Source organism: Otolemur garnettii, unplaced genomic scaffold (genome assembly GCF_000181295.1).
Source record: "Otolemur garnettii isolate 467f Iridium unplaced genomic scaffold, OtoGar3 scaffold00086, whole genome shotgun sequence".
NCBI classification, from domain to species: domain Eukaryota; kingdom Metazoa; phylum Chordata; class Mammalia; order Primates; family Galagidae; genus Otolemur; species Otolemur garnettii.
Window position 1 is genome coordinate 3308187 of NW_003852481.1, and position 22415 is coordinate 3330601.

Sequence of the window (22415 nt, forward strand, 5' to 3'; positions counted from 1 at the left end):
AGGCGGGGCCAGCCAGCTCTGCTTCAGCCTAGAGCACCTGGGGCAGCTCCTCTTCTCACAAGTGTGTCAATGGCCTGAAGCAGCTCCGCCCCACTCAAACACACGTGAATCACGGGACAGGTGAAACTGAGAGGCGCACAGAGGCTTGGCAAAGGCCACACAGACATTAAATAAAGAAAAGCAGGATCTGAAACAATATCAGAGGCTAACTCAACTGCTTCTTTTCACCGTAACAGTTGGGTCTTTGTTACCAAGAATTTCTGGAAAGAATGTGTGTTGGATGTGAGCCATTCTAATTGGGATCTAGAGAAGGGCTCTAAATGAACTTGCCATAAAGGTCAGCCCTCATCTACAGATGCTGCTGACTTCCCCATATTCTTGGCTGAGACTGAAATTGATCCCACCCGCAGCGTGCGCGCCAGGCCGGTCCGTCTGGACTTGCAGTGGCTCTGAGTCTAGGCCTTAGAAGCATCACTGCCTTCTTCACTGTCACTGAGTGAGTAGGTAAGCTGCAGCAAACTGGAACCAGAATCAGAACCCTGTGGCCCAGACAGGGCTCGTACTATGTGCCACAGCAGCATGGTCTAGCAGAAAAGGCAAGGGGATCAGTCCACTGTCTGCTACTTAGTACCTTAGACTCCAGACTGGAGCAGATTCAAGTACATTTGAAACATTTTGTTAACTGTAAGAAGCCGCTGCAAAACACAACTACGGCGGCAGCTTACTAGAGCTGGCGCGCACCGAGGGCTAGGTTGGTCAGAAATGCTTTCCCAGAGGAAAGAATTTGGTTCTTTCCTGGGGCACAGGTCATCTTTCCTCTACCACCAGTTCGAGGCTGAACTTCACCACCATCGCCCCCACCTCCCACCACGTGCACTGCAAAAGGCAGAATCCTGGCTGAAATCTGGGATAGCCTCTGGTTTCTGATGGAAGCCGCTCTCCTTTTAGTCTGGAGAACGCCAACTCAGACACCGTCCCTGGGCGCTGCCTGTGCTGGGTCCTGCGACTTTCCCGCGGGTGGACACACTGCTGGCTGGAGCGTCCGCTGTCTGCATCTGACCGTTCCTCTCTCGGGTGTAGCCCCGAGTGCCTGCCGGGACTGCCGCCAACCGAGTCCCAGGCGGGTATTGGTGACCTGCCTCTCCCCAAGGAGCGCACAGCTGAGTGCGCTTGGTGGTGGTCCCGGGGAGGAGGGGTGAGATGTAAGGATTTTAGCTACCCTGCGCTGTTCATCATCTTTCAGAGAAGCCAGACAGGGGTTTTCCTCCGCCCTGCGACTTAGGCAAATCGAGATCTCCCTGGGAAGCTCGGGCTGGGGCGGGGAGCTGGCCCCCCTCTGCGGCGCGCTCCCCTCCAGCTGGCGGATTGCCCGGCGTCCAGCTCTCTGGAGGAGGCCGTCGGGGGGCGGGCCAGTCTGCAGGGCAGGCCCCGCCGCAGTGACGTCCCAGGGGGCGGAGGGGCGACCAAATGACTCTGCGCGCTCCCTCCTCTTCCCGGTGCCTAGTCCGTGGGTCCTCGGGAGATGCGGCTGCCGCGGTTGCAGTGGTCGCGCACGCCGCAGCCGGTCAGCCCGCTCCACTGCCGCCGCGCTGGGGTGTCCGAGGGCGCGCCCCAGTCGGGCCATGCAGCCGGGAGCGGCGCTGCAGGCGGTGCTGCTGGCCCTGCTGCTGGCGGGGCCGCGGGACGCGAGCGGTCGCCTGCTGAGCGGTGAGTACTAGCCGGGCTGGGTCTGGTGCCGGGGCGAGGATGCACCCACTGGTCCGCAGCTGCGGCCTCTGGGGTCGCCCCTCCTGCTCCCTGGACCCCCATGGGGTGGGAATGGGAAAGCGCCCCCTGCCCATTCCCACACTCAGCCCTTCGGAGTCCCCTGCTTGGAAGTATCTGGCGTCTGTGTCCCGCGCGTCTCCCGGGCCGGCCCAGTTCCCTGCCTATCCTGGAACCGCTGAAGTCTGTTCCGGGCCAGGGTTACTTGGGGGGCCGAAGGACACAGGCGAGGTGGGGCAGGAGACAAACTTGCCCCAGCGGTGTCCCCTCGGCCCGCTGCATTGAGCGCGGCCGTGGTAGCGTCTGGGACTCCCGCGGGGCAGGCTCACCAACCCGCCCCACCTACTGCCCGCTCCGGGGCAGCCGGGCTTGGCCGGGAGGACTCTGGATCTGCTGAGCCGGTTACTCCTCGCCTCTTCTGGGGAGAGGATGGCTGGATCCAGCGCCCAGAATGAGCGCTTAGAGATCGGGGAAATAGCCCAGCAGCGCGGGACTGGCCCGCCTGACTCCGGGAGACTCTCTGCTTCCCGGGTCCTGTACCGCAGCTGGACGTGGGCCTCAGGGGACGCACGGTGCTCTGGCTGCCGCCTGGTGCGGTTGTTCCTTACGTCGGGGGTGGAGACGAGCATCCGCGCCCTTTTCTCGGGTGCCTTTGCGGGAGGTGACAGCTTGGCCAAGTGGGACGGAGGAGACTGAGAATTTCTTCCACTCAGGGATCCCGGCTGGCACAGCAGATTAAAGAATCTAAAATCAGTTTCAGGATGGGGGTTCGGCGCAGGGCGGCAAAAGGGGAGGGCGACTGAACCGAGCTGCTTGAGTTAGAGATGCAGGGACTCGGTCCTTGTTCGTGGGGAAAAGAAGACCCTCCCGCCCTTCCCCTTCCTGAAGACACTTCCTACAGCAGGGGAAGCAGATGGGCCTTTGGGCCTCCTTCCAGCTCTGGCTGTCCCTACCACTTACCGCGCGGACTTGGGATGTGTGACCAGGCTGGCCCACACAGGAAACTCGTTGAAGGTGTTACGTGTTCCCTTGACAGTCCAGCGTGGAAAAGTGGGGGCTGCCAGGAAATTCAACTGCAGCTATGTTACGCTGGGGGCCAGGCTGGGGGTGTTGCTGGGAGCTCTCCATTGCCTTTCCTCTGCCGGGTTTGGAGCCCGCTTTAGGGAATCGCGGAAGCTGGCTGGCTCGGCTGCCCCCCCCCCCCCCTCCCCCCGCCCAGCCTCAGCCTCTCTGCAACCCCTCCTCGGGGAATGTCTGGCTTTTGAGCCCTCCTGGTTTGCTGGTAGACCAGTCTAGTCAGAGTTTCTCTATTTAGCAGCCATAGCCAGATAATACCAAGAAAAACAGAAAAGATGCAAATCTCGTATAACCCGATGCCCACTGAGAATTTATTTACCAAGGCAATGAGAGAAGAAATAGGAAGTAAAGGCTCACAGGAGCTTTCTGGAGGGTCTGTGCTCCTTCCCGTTGAGCACCAATAATGTGGTTAACTGTCAGTGGCCTTCTGCCCTGTATTCTGGACAGCACTGGGGATAACAAAAGCTATCTGGCTCCTTGCACAGCTGCCAAACAAGTTAGGAAACTGAGAATGTTCCAGAAAGTCTGGGAAGAGGTCCACAAACCCAAGTCCTTTACCCCGGCTCTGCGGCAGCACTTCACAGCCACAGTCAAGGGTTGGGCACTCTCACTGCATGGGGCTCCGGGGACTACTCCCCTTGTTGATGTTCACTCTGTGTGTTTGGATCCAGCAACAGATGCTGTGGGCTAGGAATTAGAATTTGTTTCTGTATTCCCAGCACCCGGTACAGGGCCAGGCACAGAGCATATGCTGAATAATTGTTAATTGAACAATTGAACAAGGTGTAACAAGGCTAATGTCTCTGTGGCAGCAAGGCTGTAACAGCACAGGCATCAGCTAGGGCAGCATGTGCTGGTGAGGGATTTGTTACTGGCTTCTCAGTAGAATCCCACCCACATGAGGTGGTCTTCAGCCATCCATTGTCAGTCTGATGAGACACATTACATGGGCTCCCAGTGCGACTCGAGCCTGGCGTGGGGAGCTGGATATACACTTCACTGGTACACTGGTACCAGCACGACTTCATAATTAGATCTGGGTTCTGACTCAGGTGATGCTGCTGATAGTTGTGTGACCTTAACCAGATTAATTTCCCCGAGCCTCAATTTTCTCATTCGTAAAATGGGGCATAAATAATATCCACATCAGGAGACTGTCACGAGGGGTAAATAGGATGAAGTATATTTGCGCATGTTAAGCCCTTACTATCATTCGGGACACATAGTTAGAGCTCAGGAAACCTTAACTGTTAAGTCAAGTGACTGTCAGCTGCAGAAAACTCCACAGATCAGAAGCTCTTACCTTGTGCTTCCACCAGTGGCTGAGCAAATAGTCAGGCAGGGAGTTCCAGGAGAGAGGAGCCCTGGCCCAACTTCAGAAGGCCTTTGCTACCTGATGGAACCACCAAACAGACATACTAACTGTAAGCCACACTATTCCCCAAGACTCCCTAATGACAGTGCTATTTGTGCATCTTTAAGTGAAATCCTAAACCTTTATCTTTTAAAGGCTAGTCAAAAATGTCTGCTTTTCAAGAATCTGTAATGGAATAAACAAAATGGGATGACCCCCCCCCTACACAATATGGGTAACGGAGCATTAATTTGCTCTGGGACGCTTACCTGACATGGTGACAGTCCACTGATACGTCATCAGAACTTCTGTCCAGGGATAGCTTCATTCAGATACCTCCAAGTGCCGCTGCCCTGGTTTACTGCTGGGGACACTGAAACAGGTCGGCTTCTTTTTTCTCTAGGGCAGCCAGTCTGCCGGGGAGGGACGCAGAGGCCTTGTTATAAAGTCATTTACTTCCATGATACTTCTCGAAGACTGAACTTTGAGGAAGCCAGAGAAGCCTGCAGGAGGGACGGGGGCCAGCTAGTCAGCATCGAGTCTGAAGATGAGCAGAGACTGATAGAAAAGTTCATTGAAAACCTCCTGGCGTCTGACGGTGATTTCTGGATTGGGCTCCGGCAGCGTGAGGATAAGCAGAACAACAGTACGGCCTGCCAGGACCTTTATGCTTGGACTGATGGCAGCACGTCAAAATTCAGGTAGGTGCGTGGAACCCACTGCAGGCTGACTCCTCTGATGCAACTCAAAAGAGAGGCAGGCTTGATCCCAGGGGCCAGATCAGTGGGGAAGAGGGAATGAGCCAGCCGGGCCAAGCACTGAGAGGGCAGTAACACCAGAACAGATCAGAGAAGTGTGGCGAAGGCGGTGACCTCAGCCTTTACAGCATTGTTTCGATGGCACACAATGCTTAAAGTCAGTGGTTCTAGCTATGTGGCCTTTTGGACTAGAGCCCCATTGAGAGACTGAAGATCCACAGGGCTAAGATTCAGGGTAGGACCCCCAACCACAGAGAATTGTTATAATGGGCAAGAAATCAGAAACAAGCTCCAACTCTGGGGACTGGCCACGAGAGTGGACTTCAGGAAGATGGCAGTTTGTAGGACCCTTCTAAACCCACAGCGTTAAGACGCACTGGCTGGCACCCTGACATTGCCATCATCCCTTTCTAAGAAACATACTGACGTGGACAGACGTTAACATGAGTGGCCATGTTGATTGTATCTAACTCATTCTAGTTTTGAGCCCAGACCTCATGAAATACATTTAATTCACATGGCTCTTTACCCTGAGTATCCTGGGAGCCTTGTGGGCCCCAAGGGAAAAAGAACTCTTTTTTCTAGTGTGGCAGTCAATGTGTAAAATAAAAATTAAGAACAGATATAAACTGGGAAAATGTCTGTAACAAATCTAATAGAGTTAATGTCTTTTTATAGTAAAGAGTTTATATAAATCAGTGAAACACTAAGACCCCAAAAGGGAGAGACAGAAGACCTGAGCAGACAATTCACAAAATGGAAAATCTAATTGGAAAATAAGCCTATGGGGTAAAGTCTAAACTCATTAAAAAGAAAGAAGGTTAAGATAGGTCTTTTTTTTACCTATTACATTCAAGACAGGATGTCAGCACCTACCATGTCTACCAAATATGCTGATTAGATCCACATCTTCACCTAAGTTCTGGGTATAGCTCCCCGAGGATTCCCAGGAGAAACTTTAAAAAGCAGGGGTAATAGGATAAACTACACTTGCCACCACTGCAGCTGGTCCCAGGGCCACAGCTATTAATACTTACTGACCTCCCTCCTCTACTATCCAGTCTAGATTCCCTCCCTCTTGGGGGGTGGGGGGGTCTGAGGCCTACTCACCTTGCACTCTTTGGCTGGATAAGTGCATTTCTCCATTAACCATCAAAATGGGTTAAGTGACTACCAAGGATACCCCAGCAGATAACATGGCTGCCTTCTCCCTGCCCATTACCAACAGCAAACCGGCATCCTCCTAACAATTACAGTCAGTTACCTCCTACCAAGATAAGAATGACTCCTTTGCTTACCAGCTGGTCTCTGTACATAGGAACCCAAAGTGTCTACATGGCAGTGATAGCTCGTAGTTTAATAAGACTTCTGGTAGAAGTAGCCCCTGTGGGAACGAGGACCTCTAAACTTCCAGAGTCCAGAAGCACATATTCCTCAAGTGGGTGATTCTAAGTGCGTATACTCCTCTTTCCACTCCCTGGCTTTCAGACCTAGGTATTCATTCTCACAGGGACACAGGCCTGTGTCAAGGGCACGAATTAAAGTGTACACCACCTCCTGAAGGACGGTGCCCATCCCACACAGTCATGCCTCTCGGCTGATGTTCCTCCTGCATTTTGCTTCAGGATGGTGCAATATGTGACGTGACTGGTAAATCCCATGGCCAGGCGCCTACACCCACCCCTTCTACAGCAGTTACATTTGTTCAATGAGATGTGGCTTAAATTAAATACTATGGATTTAATACTATGTAAGCCTTTGGATAGTGGTGCTGACTGAGGCCCTATGGCAGGAAAACCAAACCCAAACCCCTATTTTTTGGCTGTTCTTATCAGAACATAATTGCCTCTTTCCAATGTAGTCAACTGGCCACCGAGTGGCGTTGGCCTTCTCAAGGGTTAGTGTGTCACACACTCAGCAGTGGTCTCTATTGCTGGAAAGTTGGCCTGCTGGTGGTAGCAGGATCTAGATTGGCCTGAGTGAGTGGGAGCCCAACTGTTGATCCCCTGGTGACCTTCATCTCTACCATCACGTGGTACTACTCTGTTCACGTGTCTATGGTAGCAGCACTGGGGTGGCTGATGACAGGCTGGCTGGCATCACCTGGCTCAGTCATTTTGTCACCCTGGTTGTTTCTTATGCCTCTCCCTTGGTAGACACTCTTGAGAAAGCTTTAACCTCTGCTGGAAAGATTCTCATACTCTGTTCTCACGCCCTTTTGTCTATTCATATCACTCTATCCAAAACCTCCTTGTCCTCCATCTCCCAGCCATTTTCTTCAGACTCTTCATCAGCTGGCCATGCTATATGCCTTACAACCGAGTCCTTATATACTTTATACTCCAGGCTTTGATAACTTCGCTTTCTAGAGCAGTTAACTGGGCACACCAACTAAAGCTCTGGCCATTGAGAAGCTGTGCCCTTACCACCCTTTTTCAAGGCCACCTCTGAGTGGGGCTGAAGTGCAGCTTCTGTCCATTTCAGCATGTGCTCCCATATTGAGCTGACCTACCCATGAACCATGTTCTGGCTGCCTGGATCAGCCAGTTGTAAGGGATTCCTCCATGCAGGCATCAGGTAGGCTAAGGGAGAGGCTGTGGTACAACAGCACAGGTGTCAAGGCAGCCTGCTGCACCTGCTCGCAGGGTCCCCTTCAGTCCTGGATGTACCTCTTCCATCTCACAATGGAGTGAAGTCAGGTGTGTCTGCAAAACCTGTCTCCCGATGGATCGGTTGTGCTTCATGGCCTCTTGGTGCTTATTGCCTAGTCATGATGAGCCAGGAGTTGTTTTTCAAAAAGTGACTAATTTCAGCAGGGTATGGCCTTGTTCCAGAATCTCAGGGTCTACGTTGTGATTCTCTCCCTGGGCTTGTCCCATATTCTATTAGGCCTTATTTTTCCCTACCAAGACACCTCCAATGATAGGGTCTACTCGATCAGGGATCCTAGGTGGCAAGTTTGCTCAGACACAGCCTAGACCCACTACTGAGTTTTTCTGTGGATCTCACTCAAAGATAGCTGTCATTCATGTCACCTGGTAAATGTGCTAGAACAGTATTCCCAGGGGTGAAATATGCTACCTCTAGAACCCAAAGGGGCCTACCAAGTGCCATGATTCCTTCTTCAAATTATGGCAAGATGCAATAGTTCAGTTTGAAAGCGATGTTCTGGTATTGTCTAGATCACCAGACGCCTACAGATTTTATCAACGTGTTAGGTCCCTAAATCTCCATTGGATCTATCTCCAACCCTCTGAAGTACATGAGTCTTACTTGTTCATCTTGTCCAGCTATCATGAGATCAGCAATACAGTGGACCTGTCTGATTTTCTGCAAGGTGTCTAGGAAGTCCAGGTCTCTTTGTACCATATTTAGACAGAGGGTTCCATAGCCTTGAGGCAAGACCATAAGTATATGCTGTTGTCTGTTCCAACAGACTGTTTCAGATCCTCTCTCTGATAGAGATGGAAAACAATATATTCACCTGCTCTTCATACAAATGTGAACCTACTCTAGCAAAGATAACATATGTGATAGAGCAGCTACAATTGGGGCATTCACTTGGGTCACTCTGTGCTATTCTAATATCATCCTGGGTTTTGCAAGAGTCACACTACAAACTAAATAGAGATATGATGTGGAATTTCACCCCTGCATTCTCTGGGTCTTTAAGGGTGGTACTCCTTGCTGCCGTCTTCCCCTGGATAAGATAGTATTGCTGACTTACAATCTTAGCAAGGGTGGGGAAGAGTTTGGTTTCAGAGGCTTCCACTTGGCCTTTTCCACTATGATATTTCTTACCCCATAGGTAAGTAGCTGCTGGCTACTATGCAAGGAGGACCAAGAGACCAGGCAGCTCTATCTGCCCATCACAGGCTAAGAAATATGGAACTGTACCAACTACCTATATGTTATATATTTGGGGGCTGTAGCATTATCATTGACTAGAATCTCACTGTGAGATGGTCCTGGACCAGACTTTCATTTAATATCTGGTCCCAATACACTCCCACTCTGATGGGTCTTTGCTGACACTTCATATCTGAGTGTTAGTATCAACTTGCACCCTGTGTCTAACAGACCTTGTAATATTTGGATCTTCCTTCTTACCTTGAGTCAATGGCTGTAGGCCCTTATGGAGAAAGAACAGGGAAAATTATTGCCGGTCCTTCTTACTGGAAACCTGACCTCTCCCTCCATCAGTGAGTTCTGAATTTGAGAATTGGCTCAAATCTAGAAATCATGTGCCAGGGATAATATTCCTTCTATCTATGGGGCAAAAGAATATCAAGCCATAAGGCCAGTGGGGAAAGGAAGAAGGCAAATCAGGGTAAGAGCCCATTGGGGTTGAAAATGAGCTAAATAATGGGGTAAGTAATGAGGTGCAGAGTCCAGCCCCCATCAGGGCCCCCAGCTGTCCAAGCATGGCATCCAAGGAACGTGTGTTGCAAGCTCAGCTATTGTCCAGGAAATTCAAGCCAATGAGTGCAGCAAGGATTTTCCTTTTGGTGACAGCAACACAGGACTTAAGCAGAGACGTCTTGTGGTGCCAACAAGGACCTGCTTCTGAACTGTTTTCTCTTTCCTGTGGAGGGGTCTGACAAGAGCTAGGCAGAGTAGCAGTCCCTGCTCTGAGCATCAGGGAAAAACCTGAGCCCCGGAGGGAAGAGCTCAGGTGACTGACCGGGACGACTACAGGCCAGCCCCGAGTCAGCATCTGGGGAGGTGCGTGAAGACTTAAACTCTTTGTGGACTCCAAGGCTTTAATGTGCACACACAGGTCCAAGTGGGTGGCATCATCTAATTTCAAGATAGTGGCACTAAGGCCACAAATGAACACCTCCATGGGGCTGGGGAGACAGACAGACAGCTGGCACTGAAAGCTGAGGGGCTCATCAGCCTGATCAAGTGGACTTAAAAACTGAAAAGGATCAGATAGGCCTTCTGCTCTCATCTCCACCCTTTCACACGTCTTACTCACACGCTTAGATTTCCCATCTACTTCCCAGGCTTGGGAAGGCAGCTGTGGTTGTTGAAAAGCCCAGGAGATGGGAGCAGGGCAAGCTCTGAGATAAATCATGCACCTTTTCAGTGCATCTAATCGCTAAAAAAAGAAAAGGGAAGCAAAACCCAATTAGAAAAAAGCAAGAAAGAAATAAGATTGTCCAGACTAGCTCTGCTAGCTGCTTTTCCTCATAATTACTCTGCAGACATCATGTGATGACAGATTCCTCCCTGCACAGAGACTGTGGCAAACGTCAGATGATTGATTGTGATGCCATGTTGGAAAGCACATGGTTCTACTGGTTGGCTGTACTTCAACTCCTCCCTGACTCTGTGTGGTGTTTTGAAGCAGAAGTTTATGTTCATGGCTCGGTGGAACTTGACGGAAAAACAAGGGCTTTGAAGTGCTGGGGTGTCCTTCACCAACTGCCTGCACTGTTGATCCCTTTTCTGCAGGAACTGGTACGTGGATGAGCCTTCCTGCGGCAGCGAGGTCTGCGTGGTCATGTACCATCAGCCGTCGGCACCTGCAGGCATGGGAGGCCCCTACATGTTCCAGTGGAATGACGACCGGTGCAACATGAAAAACAATTTCATTTGCAAATACGCTGATGGTAATGAGCCCCTCTCCCAAGCTCTGCGGCTGAATTTTTGACCTCTGTCATTACATAAGCAGCTGCTAGTATCCAGAAATGTGCTACGCAGTCACTCAGAAAACTTGCTGTCAATGGCAGCGATGTTATACTTTGGGAATTCTCATAAAAGGAAATGTAATGGCACTTTCTCACTGAGGAGTGATTCCAGCAAAGGAAAGGTTATCAGATGCTAAGAGAAGGGATGAAAAAAATAAAGGGTCTAAGTTACATGGGCTAAAGCAAGACTTACGGGAACTGCAGGAGATGAAAAGCCTTCTAAGTGGAAGAGCTTATTCTTTCCACATGTGAGGTTGGCTGTAAGAGCTTGGAATAAACTGGCCATGGCTCCTGCAAGTTTTCTAACAGGCCAGGTTATTTTCTGGGGCTTTAAGTAGACATATAACAACCAGAGGAGGTAAAAGACACAGTGTACCAGTTTCACCAGCACCGGGCAGAAGTGGCAGGCACTTTGATGTGCAGGTTTAAACTCCTCAGACCATCCACTATACATGCCTTGCAAATTCCACTTGCGTTTGCATTCAGATCTGTAAGGGTTTGAATTGGCTATGAACCCATAGTTTCACTTGGCTGGGGTTTCCCAAAGTCCTCCATTATAAGCCAACTGTTTGGCCCCAATTCTGCATTCTTTCTTGACAGTAGAGTGACCAGTCAGTTTGGGACTAAATAATCCTGTCATTTTGCCAGGCACAGTGGCTCACGCCTATAATCCTAACACTCTGGGAGGCTGAGACGGGTGGATCGTTTGAGCTCAGGAGTTGGAGACCAGCCTGAGCAAGAGCAAGATCCCATCTCCACTAAAAATAGGAAAACTAGCCAGATGTGGCAGGTGCCTATAGTTTCAGCTACTCAGGAGGCAAGAGGATCTCTTGAACTGAAGTTTGAGGTTGCTGTGAGCTCTGATGCCATCTGTACCCAGGATGATGGAATGAGACTCTGTCTCAAAAATAAAAAATAATCATCATTTTTAAATCGTTTGAATTGCACCATGGTTCGGGGTAAAATTTTGCTGCTAAAAGATGTTTTTCCTCCCTCTTTGCCCTTTAGATGAATTCTCTCCAGTGACCTGGCCGCCTACCATGCAGAGCTGTCTTCAGCCAGGGAGGTTGCTTTTTCCTTTAAGCAGAAAGATTGTCTTAGCAAGTTGCCTTTTCAAAGCAGTGAAAGCCAGTCGCTTGGCACGAACTGGCTTTCCATCACTTTGTTAATTATATTCTATCAGCTCCATGGTTTAAACTTCTAGACTTTTTTCACCTTTTTTTGAAATGTGAGGTTTTGAAATGTGCTTTACTACCCTTTTATTTTTGAACGTAGTACCTTTTCTGAAAAAGAAAATCACAGTCTTCGTTATTTTTTGTTATGGCCTGTATTAGTTACACTAAATCCTGGCAGGAAAAAGCAGCACACGCAAAGGGTTTGATAAGGAGAGCGAGATAAAAAGGACATTTGCTGAAGTGGAGGCCAAGACCGAGAGATGGTTAAGTGCATGGGAACTGGCGTGATGGGAAGCTGTTACCCTGCCTGGGTAGTAAAGGGCAAATGGAAGGAATGGTTTTAGCAGAAGCCAGAGAAAGCTTGGGGTCACGGCAGAGGACCCACCCAGCAGGAGCTGTGATCAGAGCTGTCAAACCACGCCCACATGGGAAGGGACATGAGGAACAGCTACGGAGACCTCTCTCTTCCCGCCCTCTGATCTCCTGCCTTTGCCTACCTTTGGAAGTACAATCAGAAATCAGGGATCCACAGTAAATATTTCACAGAAAGCAACCTCCCTGGGCACAGAGAAGGATAGCCAGTGGAGCCAGCAGAGGGAGGTGGGCAGGTGAAGAAAAACTAACACATGGCCTTTCTGTGGTCACCTGTCATTGAGATAAGTTCGTACACCTCAGCACGCTGGGAAAGGATTAGCATAATCAGACCCCGGCCCACCTGTCCAGCCTCAATTCTCACCACTCTAATTCCTCTCCCATCCTCTTCCAATACTCTGTACTCCACGCAGCTCCCCAGAAGGTCATTGCTGCTTGCTGCGCTTGGACACCCTTCCCCCTTTCCCATCAACTCATTCTCACCCTCTGGGTTCAAGTTAGACATCACCTTCTCTCATAACAAGTAAGTGCAACAGGTGATCTCAACTGGATCCTGGACCATGATGTGATGATGATGACGATTCTATAATTGACAGTTGGCAGAATTTGAAGAGGGTCTGCAGATTAGATAATAGTATCACGTCAATATTGATTTCTTAGTTTTGATCATTGTACTTTAGTTATGTACGAGAATGCCCCTACTCCCTTTTAAAATATAGATTGAAGTCTTTGGGAGTAAAAGGACAGCATGTCTGTAACTTATTCTCAGGAAAAAAGTTATATATGTGTATATATAGATATTGAGGTATATGTGTGTGTTTAATATACGTCTATGTAGAGAGATAGATATACATACACACACGGAGAGAAAGAAAGGAGATAGGATGATGAAGTAAATGAAATGTAGTAAAATGATATGGGGAAGGATATGCGAGAATTCTTTGTACTATTCTTTTTTTGTTTTTTGAGACAGAGTCTCACTCCGTCGCCCCCAGTAGAGTGCTGTGGCGTCACAGCTCACAGCAACCTCAAACTCTTGCACTCAAGCAATTCTCTTGCCTCAGCCTCCCAAGTAGCTGAGACTACAGGTGCCCACCACAATGCCTGGCTATATTTTTGGTTGTTGTTGTCAATGTTTTTTAGCAGGCCCAGGCTAGGTTTGAACCTGCCAGCCCCGGTGCATGTGGCCGGCGCCCTAACCACTGAGTATGGGTGCCAAGCCTGTTTGTACTATTCTTGCAAATTTTGATAAATCTGAAATTATTTCAAAATAAGTTTAAAAAGTAACTTCCTTTGTGGAGCCTTCCAGGGTCCCTCACAACTAGGGTAGGCGTTCTCCCTGTGAAGATCAGTACTTTATCTGGTTACAAGTTTGTCCCCTTCACTAGATGGTTGGCATGAAGTCTGGAAACACCCCTTGCTGGGCACAGGGAAGCTCCTCTGTGTGGTGGCAATGGGATGGCACACCATCCCGTTATGCCCGAGTGGCGAGGGACTGGGTGAATGATAACACCTAAAATTAGGTTTGAGAACGTGGCCATGTAGCGTGCTGTCTCTGTGGCATGCCATGGAGACAGCACGCTAGCGGGATCTGAACACCCAGTTATTTATGGAACGTGCTAAAGGCATATTCAGAGGAAATCAGAGACAAGTCATTTGCAGCCCCACAGATGCAGCGCAGGGGCGGGTGGAAATGTCGCACAGATGTGCAACATTGATGGCAGTTTTGCTCACTGGATTGAATGATGGAGGGACATCAATATGAACAGATCTTGAAATAGCATCAAATATGCTATGCATGTCAATATGATATCACAAAATTAACATTCATAGTCTCCTGAATTTCCAGATTGTATGGCCATCCTATAGCTGAGATTAAAGGAATTAAAAGTGTGGGATTAGTTCTCATTTGCTGTTTATCTCTACTAAGCAAAGTTATATCTCCTGACTATTGTAATTTTCCTTTGCATTTATTTGGTTGAAATCAGGGTTCAGCTGCTTATTAACTATGAGATTTGGGCAAATTACTTAATCTTTCTGTATCTTGGTTTCTTCATGTACAAAACCAGAATAATAATAAAGGCTACGTCCCAAGGCTATTACCAGATAGGATTCATTGAGTTTGTTTTTATAAAACACTTAGAACAATTTCTATCATATAGTACACACTGTGCAAGTAGGTTTTATTAAAACAAATGAATGAATTGGCACCATCTTTATACACATACATGAATGAGAAGATGCCTAAAAGTTTCTGTCCTTTCTAAATGAAATTTCAGAATAGGTCTAATGGGACTGTAGTTTCTAAAGTCTTTCCCTGAAGGACTCTATCCCTATGAACTCCAGAGCATCTGATAAGCATAAGAGATTCGCAAGATGAGTACATACTGCCAGTCAAAAGAAAAAGTATTGGATATAGGTTGTCTGTGTAATCTGACTTTCCTGAGGTTCTTTGAAATATTTAGAATAACTCACAGTCCTAGATCACTTGTCTCTGCCCTGGTGTTAGCCAGTGTTCTACCCAGCCCCTCAACCACTTCCACTACTTGGAAATAAGCATTTGTTGCTCTCCAGAACACTCTCAGTATGAATCGATAAAGTGTCTTAGATTGCTTTGAAACAATCCAGGTCAGGAGGGTAGTGGGGGAGGAATAGGGCTTATTAGGTATATGATGATAGGAGGTGAAGTATAGGGGTAAGTAGGGGTTCATTATAATAGTCTTTCTACTATTGTGTCTATTTTAAAATTCTTGTATTTGTTTTTGTTTTTTGTTTTTTGTTTTCTTGTTTTTTTTAGAGACAGAGTCTTACTTTATTGCCTTGGTAGAGTGCTGTGGTATCACAGCTCACAGCAACCTCCAACTCCTGGGCTTAGGCAATTCTCTTATCTCAGCCTCCCGAGTAGCTAGGACTACAGGCGCCTGCCACAACGCTGGGCTATTTGTTCTAAATGCTTTTTTAAAAAGAAAAAGAAAACACTTAAGTAAAGCTAGTCTTTGGGAAGATGCAATTCTTTTGACTTACTAAACCTAGCTCCTGATATCTAGTAACAATAAAGGACTCTGTCCCTATGAACTCCAGAGCATCTAATAAGCATAAGAGATTCACAACATGAGGACATCCTCCCAGTCAAAAGAAAAAATATTGGGCGTAGGTTGTCTGTGTAACCTGACTTTCCCGAGGCTCTAGGAAATATTTAAAATAACACAGAGTGGAAAAATAAATGGATACCATATTGAAGCTGATTTCATTCCGATGGCATGAAAATGTAGTTATTATTTCTATTTTTTTTTCTGCTACAGAGAAACCAACAGTTCCTTCCACGAGGCCTGGAGGTAAGCCTGTCACTTGAGATTCGGGTTAATTGGGGCTGTTTCATAGCCGCTCTTCATAGATTTAGAACCATCTGTCCTTTAGATGAGACTATTCAACCCAAGGACCACCTGGGTTAACGAAGAGGGTTTGGACAGGAAGAGCCCACACCCAGCCAGTGCCACAGTCCATTAGCCTCATGCTCTAGGGTGCAAGTTCAGTTTGGGGTGTTACTTGGCAATACCCACACTATGAAAGGAATAATTTAATCTAATGAGATAAGAAAGGAGCTAAACTGATAGTTTATGGGGTAGAAGTGAGTCATTGGCCCTTTGCCTTGGCCCCACAGTCCTCCCTGGCAGCTGCTTGTTCGTTATCTTGGTACCTGATTCCTGGCAGCAAGGGTCTCACCAAAAAGATGAAGACAAATTTCTAGGGCAGCAAATTCAGCCCTTTACTTCCCTAGGTTTATAGGGGACACTGGTCAAATTGCTACTACTTCTCTGCATCCCACTTTGGTTTTTTGTTTGTTTTTGAGACAGAGTCTCACTTTGTCACCCTCTGTAGCGTGCCATGGCATCATAGCTCACAGCAACCTCAAACTCTTGGGCTCAAGCAATCCTCTTGCTTTAGCCTCCCAAGTAGCTGGGACTATAGGTGCCCACTGCAACACCCAACAATTTTTAGAGATGGGATCTTGCTCTGGCTCAGGCTGGTCTCAAACTCCTGAGCTCAAGCAATCCACCCCCGCCTCAACCTCCCAGAATGCTAGGATTATAGGCATGAGCCACCATGCCTGGCCTGAATACCACTTTGAACACAGTGGGACCCCAGAGAACATCTGGATTGTGAAGCCTTTCTCCAAGTTCTCATGTGTCTCTCTCCAGGTGAGGCAACAGAGTCAGCAAGACCCATACTTCCAGAAGAAACACAGGCAGAAGAAGATGCCAAAGAAACATTTAAAGAAAATAAAGGTAGGTGCAAAACCCTCCTGGGAAAAAGAGATAAGGACACTACTTGGATCAGAAATTACCCATGTTTAAATTCCCTACTGGGTGCTTTCTCACAGCTACTTAAAAATGGAACTGGATAGGACGTCTGTGCCTTTGCAAAACTGTAATAAATGTAATGTTTCATTGGTGAAATATGCAAATGGAGCTATCTCGAGACAATTGGGGGGATTAGACTAGACAGGAGGCAAAAAAAAAAAATCTGCAGGAAGATTGAGCCTAGGGGTCCTGGAGGTCGTGGGAGATAGGACGGGGGTAGAATGGAAAGTGGATATGGAGAAATAAGAGCAGAAGTCTGTGATTAACATTCATCTGCAAAACAGATAGAGGGAATGGACAAAAATGTTTTAAAAGTTAAATCATAAAAGGCAAAAGAAAATGGGGCAATAAGTTGGAGTAATAATGGGCTTTCAACTTCACTCTGAGAGTGGAAAATCTGGGGTTTTATCACTGGGCAGCTTTAAAACCCCACTTCTCTGTGCACCAGTTTAATTATTTGTATAACAGAAGCAACAATATTTTTCTTACCTGCCTGAGATCACCACTGTGTCCATAAAATGGAATAGATATTGCAATATTGTAGTATCAATTCAGTGAGAGTTAGCTCAGACCCCAAAGCCACAGGGCACAGTTCAAAGCGTGACTGCTTTCACTTCAGATGTCAGCTACCACGTGCATTTCTGACCAACTGGCCACAAACCCAGGGGTGCCCACAACCCACCCACCCTACCTCGGGTTTGATAATTCAGTAGAACAACTTACAGAATGCAAGCAGATATTATACTCATGACTACATTTTACTGTACAAGTCAGGAACTCAGATGCAGAGACACAGGGAGGAGGTCAGGGAGGGTGCCAGACGGGGAGCTGCCACGTCCTCTCCTCATAGAATCGGGATGGATCATCATGGATCCTCATCCTCCTGGCTTATCAACAAGGAAGCTCCACTGAGCTCTGGTGTCCAGAGGTTTTATTGGAGTTTCATTACTGAGCACGATTCATGTGCTCCCTGGCAGTGTGGAACTCAGTCTGCAGAGGAGGTCAGGATGGTGTCACTTAGCTCATAGCCCCAACCCTGTAATCACACAGCTAGGCTTTCAGCACCACCAAGGCTCCACCCTGACACATCTCCTTGTAATAAACTTTGGTATGGTCTGCGGGGCTCATGCATAACAGAGTCATTCCTAGTACTTGGAAAATTCCAAGGACTAATAGCCTCCTTTCAAGGAACACAGACAAAGAGCAGTGAAATTCTTTATTAGACAAGAGATATATTTTGTGGAAATGCTTTGAAAAAATACAAAGTGCTGTTGGGCAGCACCTGTGGCTCAAAGGAGTAGGGTGCTAGCCCCATATGCCGGATGTGGTGGGTTCAAACCCAGCCCCGGCCAAAAACTGCAAAAATAAAAAATACAAAGTTCTGTGCAAAGGTGGGTGTATTTCTACTGCTCACTGTTACTGACATGGTATTTAAAGCAAGTTTTGATAGTTTGTTCTTTGATGGTTGTCATGTCTGCAGCCTCATGGAATAAAAAAAAAAAAAAATACAGCTTCTGGATGGCCGGGAATCTTGGATCAGTGAGAGTAAGAAAGGGTTTCATCTCTCAATTCCTCAATTCCTCCCAAAGCCCCTTGAGGGAAGAGGCTTTGGTTCTAAGTCTAAAATGACTAGAAAGTTCAGAAGAGCAGACCTCTAACTGTGCTTCACAGTCAAGTTCATGGACCCAGCTGAATCCAGTTGGTCTTAGTCATGAAAGATGGGAAGGTTTTATGGTCTAATTCATGCGCTTCCTGTGACCACCTCTTTCCTGGTAATGACTCTGAGACTACTGACTCCCTTATTTTTCTCTCTGTCCAGTCCCCGCCTTGGGAACTACTGTGGCTGTTTTTAAAGGCAAAGGCATCAACACTGCCCCAATATCACCTTCTTTGCTAAGAGAGAAGGACAAGCATAGAGGGATAGAGGGAATTGCTTTCATCTGAGGAACAAAAATGTTTTTAATTCGTAAAAGTGCCCTTCTGATATTTGCAAGAGACAAAAAAATTTAAACTTATTTTCATTGTTCTACAGGAATAGGATAGGTAGAAAAGGCTCATTTGCTGAAACTAGAAGACTCTTTGACTGATGTGTGTTTGTCCCCTTCTAGGAATGCGCTCCTTGGAATACTGTGTTGATTTTGCTTCTTTGAGCCTGGTGGGAAGGACACAGAAGCGTCACCAATGCTAATGATGTGCTCTTCTCTTTTCAGAAGCCACCCTGAATCTTGCGTACATCTTAATCCCCAGCATCCCCCTTCTGCTCCTCCTCGTGGTCGCCACGGTCCTATTGTGGGTTTGGATCTGTAGGAGAAGGCACGTAAAACCTTTGCATCTTTCACCCCCTTTGAGATCCGAATGCTGTTACTTTATTAAAAGCCGTGACGTGGCAGCACAGTTCACAACCGCACAGATGCGGAATCAAACCAAGTGCCCATCAGTCCATAAGTGAGTTAATAAAACCTGGGATAGGTAGACCAGGGGGTATATGAAGCCACAAAAAGGATGAATTAAGGCCTTTTGCAGCAATTTGGATGGAACTGGAGACCATCCTCCTACGTGAAGTATCTCAAGAATGGAAAAAGAAACACCACATGTACTTAAACCTGAACTAACTGACGAGCACACGTGCACAGAGGGGGAGGGTCTGAGAAAACGCAGGGGAAATCAGACAGCGGAGAGGGAGAAGGAGGGGAGGGGAAACCTGCCTAATGAGTACTGCGAATGTTATCTGGGTGAGGGGCATACCTGTAACTGTGACTGCAGCACGACGATCCATGTAGCCAAAAACATTTATACCCCCTTAATATTGGGGGGGGAAAGCAGGGGCAGCTCTGAGAGAATCACCATTGCCAATTTAGAGTAAATTCTCGGACAGCCTCAGGGCACTCAGAAATACCATGCATTTGTGCCGAGTTGTAGAAAGAGGGTGATCTTACATTGTTTACGTTGTAAGGGTAAAAGATTTTAAATGACTTGAAAAGTGAAACTGTCTCATTCACACCCTGAGCACCCACATGTCACCCATGGTGTGTTCTGCTCTCCCTCCAAAAATGTTTGTGGGGTGAGTGAAGGAATTAATAGCCAGCCAGCTAAAAGATGACTGCCCCAAAGCGTTCTGGTAAGCACGTCCAACTACAGCACTTAATTTAAAGTGAAAAGGGCCTAATTCCTTTTAACTGATTTTTCTTTTCATTGACTGCATAAGTATAGATTGCAGTAAAATAGCTCTGCCAGGGAGCCGGGACAGCCTCTCTTTGTGGTCAGCATCATATGTCACCATTTTTAGGTACCCAGAGTTCTTCTCAGTTATCTTTTTATTCTCCATCAATGAGACACACAGACGTCTCGGATTCTCATTTTACAACAGGAAAGCCTTGGTCTAATTTAAGATTTAACTCCCTTTCATGACCAATTGAGATGAAATTAGTAAAATTCTAATAAAGAAACTACTCAGTTAATGATAACTTCCTTCTGGGAATATTCTAAGAATTAAAGTGGTTAACACATGCAGAATAGGCAGACAGTGGCTGGGTGCAGTATCTCATACCTGTAATCCTAGTGCTCTGGGAGGCCAAGGTGGAGGGATTGCTTGGGCTCAAGAGTTCAAGTCCAGCCTGAGCAACAGCAAGACCCCCATCTCTAAGTGAAAGTTAGCATGCCCTTCCATTATGAATTAATATAATAATTTCTTTGACTTGAATTAATAAAAATTATTATTAAGAATTAACATAATAATATCTTTGACTTGATCTCTAACAGAAATCATACTTTTACTACTGAGCATGGTGGCATGGACCTGTAGTCCCAGCTACTCAATAGGCTGAGGCAAGGAGGATCACTTGGGCCCAGGAGTTTGAGGTTGCATTAAGCTGTGAGGGTGCCACGACACTCTGTGTGGGCAACAGAGTGAGACTCTGTCTCCAAAAAAAAAAAAAAATAGTAAGCACTCAAAAATGTTAGCTGTTATTATGATCATTTTTATTAGTTATTTCCTTTGAATCTAAAAGTAGAAATGAGTTTTAAAAATTATAGATATATTTTACAACTGCTTACTCTGCAGTTGGTTTTTTTTGTTTTGTTTTGTTGGGGTTTTTTTGCCAGGGCTGAGTTTGAACCCACCACCTCCGGCATATGGGGCCTGATCCTACTCCTCTGAGCCACAGGCACTGCCCAAGCAGGCAGTTCTTGATTTCCCTTCCTGACTCAATTTAGCACCTCACCAGGATTCAGGAATTGTAGCTCTAGAATCAAGGTCTATCTATTCTGAGGGTTTTTAACCTTTTTTGTGCCACAGACGGCTATAGCAGTTGGGCAAGCCTAGGGACTCCTTCCAGAATAACATCTTTAAATACATAAAGTCGCAAAGGAAGTAATTGTACTGTTATATTGCAAAATACTTCCAAAAACTGATTCAGTAATACCTGTGCTTCTTTATTAATGCACCTTTATTTAGGGCGGGTATGATTACCATAATTTTTAAGTAGAGATGAAGGTGAACCTTTTCAAGGCAGCTTTACTAACTGTGATGTGGTGTGAAACTATCTATGATTTCCGTTGGTGATCATGTCAAAGATATTATATGAATTCTATTCCATTAATTTATAATGGAAGGACATGCTAACTTTCACTTAGAGATGAGTTTTTTTTAAAATGTGATTTTTTTTCTCATTCAATTCTATCCCTGGAACTCCAGGGACCCCAGAACAATAACCCCATCCTATACTTCAACAGCAATGAGTGACAGATACACCATCACTTCGATTATAACCACACCTCCCTGGTTCACTCCCCCACCCTGAGCCCTTAGAAAGCCTGTGAGTTACACAGCTGAGAAGTGTGGCCTAGAGATCGCCCAAGATTTCTCCCTCCAGTCTGGACAGGAAGAACCGGGATCGTCTCAATCACCTGCTCTACGGTTCTCAACCCTGGTTATCTTTCCTCCCAGAAAACAGGAGCAGCCTGGTCTTAGCACAAAGGAGCAACACGCCATCTGGCCCTCTCCTCACCAAGAGAACAGCCCAGATTTAGAGGTTTACAATGTCATTAGAAAACAAAGCGAAGCTGACTTAGCTGAACCCCGGCCCGACCTGAAGAATATCTCGTTCTGGGTGTATTCCGGAGATGCCTCTCCTGACGACGCATCCTGTGACTACGACAACGTGGCCGTGAACCCGTCGGAAAGCGGGTTCGTGACGCTGGCGAGCGTGGAGAGTGGGTTTGTGACCAACGACATTTATGAGTTCTCCCCAGACCAGACGGGGAGGAGCAAGGAGTCTGGATGGGTGGAAAATGAGATATATGGTTATTAACGCATCCGAAAAACTTGAACTGATAAGAATGGGAAACGAATGAGAAGCAAGATTCTATTTTCTATGAAGGAAAATACTCAGAAGGTCTCTGCACAGATCAGGTCCTGTGGGTGAGACGTCGTGTCCATTAGCCCCTGGTGGATGCCCCAAATGTTGACTTTTATCCCAGTACCCAGGGTCTGGCACAGAGTAGAGTCTCCAGAAATGTCAGTTGGCTGTATCTGACTTTCAAGGGACAATGCTTTGCCTGGCAGGGTTAAGGTTGGCTGTGGAGCACCGATAATCCACTTCTATTAATAGGTCCTGTTTTCAGCCAGGCACGGTGGCTCACGCCTGTAATCCTAGCACTCTGGGAGGCTGAGGCCAGTGGATTGCCTGAGCTCACGAGTTCAAGACCAGCCTGAGCAAGAGCAATACCTCATCTCAACTAAATAGAAAAACTAGCTGGGCCTTAGTCCCAGCTACTGAGGAGGCTCGGGCAAGAGGATCTCTTGAGGTCAAGAGTTTGAGGTTTCTGTGAGCTATGATGATGCCACAACACTCTATCCA

The 22415-nt window shown here is 47.2% G+C and overlaps 1 protein-coding gene across 1 annotated transcript; it reads left to right on the forward strand.

Annotated features, from left to right (window-relative positions):
• Positions 1-1510: 1510 nt before the first annotated feature.
• On the forward strand, positions 1511-22213 carry LAYN (layilin). The gene is made up of 7 exons (XM_003794725.2): positions 1511-1707; positions 4599-4896; positions 10414-10571; positions 15499-15531; positions 16396-16482; positions 18768-18870; positions 21503-22213. The coding sequence occupies exons 1-7, from the start codon at positions 1623-1625 to the stop codon at positions 21864-21866; spliced, it is 1128 nt and encodes a 375-aa protein (XP_003794773.1). The 5' UTR covers positions 1511-1622; the 3' UTR covers positions 21867-22213.
• The last annotated feature ends 202 nt before the right edge of the window (positions 22214-22415 follow it).